This window comes from Helianthus annuus, chromosome 16 (assembly GCF_002127325.2).
Source record: "Helianthus annuus cultivar XRQ/B chromosome 16, HanXRQr2.0-SUNRISE, whole genome shotgun sequence".
NCBI classification, from domain to species: domain Eukaryota; kingdom Viridiplantae; phylum Streptophyta; class Magnoliopsida; order Asterales; family Asteraceae; genus Helianthus; species Helianthus annuus.
Window position 1 is genome coordinate 155,819,640 of NC_035448.2, and position 1,773 is coordinate 155,821,412.

General features: G+C 37.7%; 1 protein-coding gene across 1 annotated transcript; it reads left to right on the forward strand.

Moving 5' to 3' along the window:
* Positions 1 to 450: 450 nt before the first annotated feature.
* Positions 451 to 1,510, forward strand: LOC110916887. Its single transcript, XM_022161537.2, has 2 exons — positions 451 to 1,000; positions 1,339 to 1,510. Exons 1-2 carry the CDS (start codon positions 601 to 603, stop codon positions 1,377 to 1,379), a joined length of 441 nt encoding a protein of 146 aa, XP_022017229.2. The 5' UTR covers positions 451 to 600; the 3' UTR covers positions 1,380 to 1,510.
* The last annotated feature ends 263 nt before the right edge of the window (positions 1,511 to 1,773 follow it).

The window sequence follows — 1,773 nt, forward strand, 5'->3', positions numbered from 1 at the left end:
CACAGGTCTCTCATGTCCAAGTTTCACACAAAAACTATGAGACCTATTTATACTAAAACAGACACAGACTATGACGAAACACAAAGGACTCGACGAAACACATTTGGGTCAGACACTGGGCCTGAAGAAGCCCAACACACGACGAAACAGGGGACAAACCACTACAAAGATGACGAAACACAAAAGTGTTTCGTCAAATGATTTCAAGTTTCATTATCTCCACTACATGACAAATTAGTGACATCATCATGACATCACTAAGGTGATGTCATGGTGATGTGTTGGCGGGAAAGGCCGCGGCTCTCCGTGCTTCGAGTGACGAACTCTGGGGCGCACGACGGAGGAATGTCGTGACGTCGGGCTTGAGCCGGACCTAACCGTGTCAAAACCAAGTCGAACCAAGCCGAGTCGCGTCCACATAAAGTGTATCAACAACATGCAATGTCTGGGTGGGTGTTTGTGATAATCACCTATCAATGTAATTCCACTGGCTTAGCTTTCTCTTTAGCTGGTAAACAATCCGAATGGAGATATATCTCTTGCAATCCCCCTATCCTTGATCTACACTTTTTCAAGGGAAAAATATATACGATACACACCATGAGTCAGTTATATGAATTCAGGCTTAATCCAGTTCCTACCTTTATCCCACAAAAAATGAAGAATTTCTCGCTGTTACACGTCAGATATAGGAACTTTATAAGTTCAGGTGAAAAACTTTATGTGATGACTAAAGTAAATAATGATTTTGATACTCTTGAAGTTGATTTTGATGAAATGAGATGGGTGAATTCGGAAAAGACAATAGCAGAATATAAACTTTTTGTAAGTGACTTGAAGTGTGATGCTGCTATTAGGCCCGATCCATGGGCCCACCCTTGGACACAGTACGGGAGGATTAATCACGCTGATTATGGCAATCAAAGTAAGGAGAAGGGCAAATGTTTGACTACATACATGTGGTACTTCCCCCATGATTGCTTGATTGATAACAACGCTGGTTCGTTCTCCTTTTTTATTTTAAGATTATTATAATGTTACAGTTGTTGATCTGGATTTACATATGTTCAACATTTTCGAAAGTTCTTATTTTCATAAGGGGTAGTTGGTTGGGTAAAAATTCTATCAAATTTCCTCACTTTTTTTTTTTCACATTCCGTGGGTAGATTTCTTAAACATGCATAACATAATAACTGCTACAATATCTATGACAAATAGGTTTAATTTTGTCGTCTAACTAAATAAGAACCAAAGTAACAAATACTATGAATCTGTGATTGAATAATTGTAAGTTCCTGCTTTGTTTGTTCAACCAATGGATTCTGTTTGTTTCATCAGATACGGTGAATGGTGCTTTGCTGAATATTCTTGACGAGTAGAGCAAGAAAGTGGGTAATTCTTCATCTGGTAGTTCAAGTAAATGCATGCGAAGATGAAAAGAACAGTAAACATATTAGTTGTAATGTGGGAAACTAGTTGAACTTGAAAGTTGTAATTGCCTAATTGTGAGTTTAAGATGGTGACAAATTTGCACTTTTCTTGTCTTTGGTTCTTCGCTCTCAAGCAAAGGGTCTTGTTGTCTTTGGATTCTTAGTTCTCAAGCGAAGGGTCTTTAGGAATGTGTTTTATTTTGCCTTTGCGGTTTTGTTTGGCATTGATTATATATTAAAAAATAATTATACAAGTGCGTAACATGTTATAGTGTTGTTTGTAATGAATAACTTGTTTCATTTTTAGAGTGCATTCTGAATCGTGGACATCTTAGTTCACCTT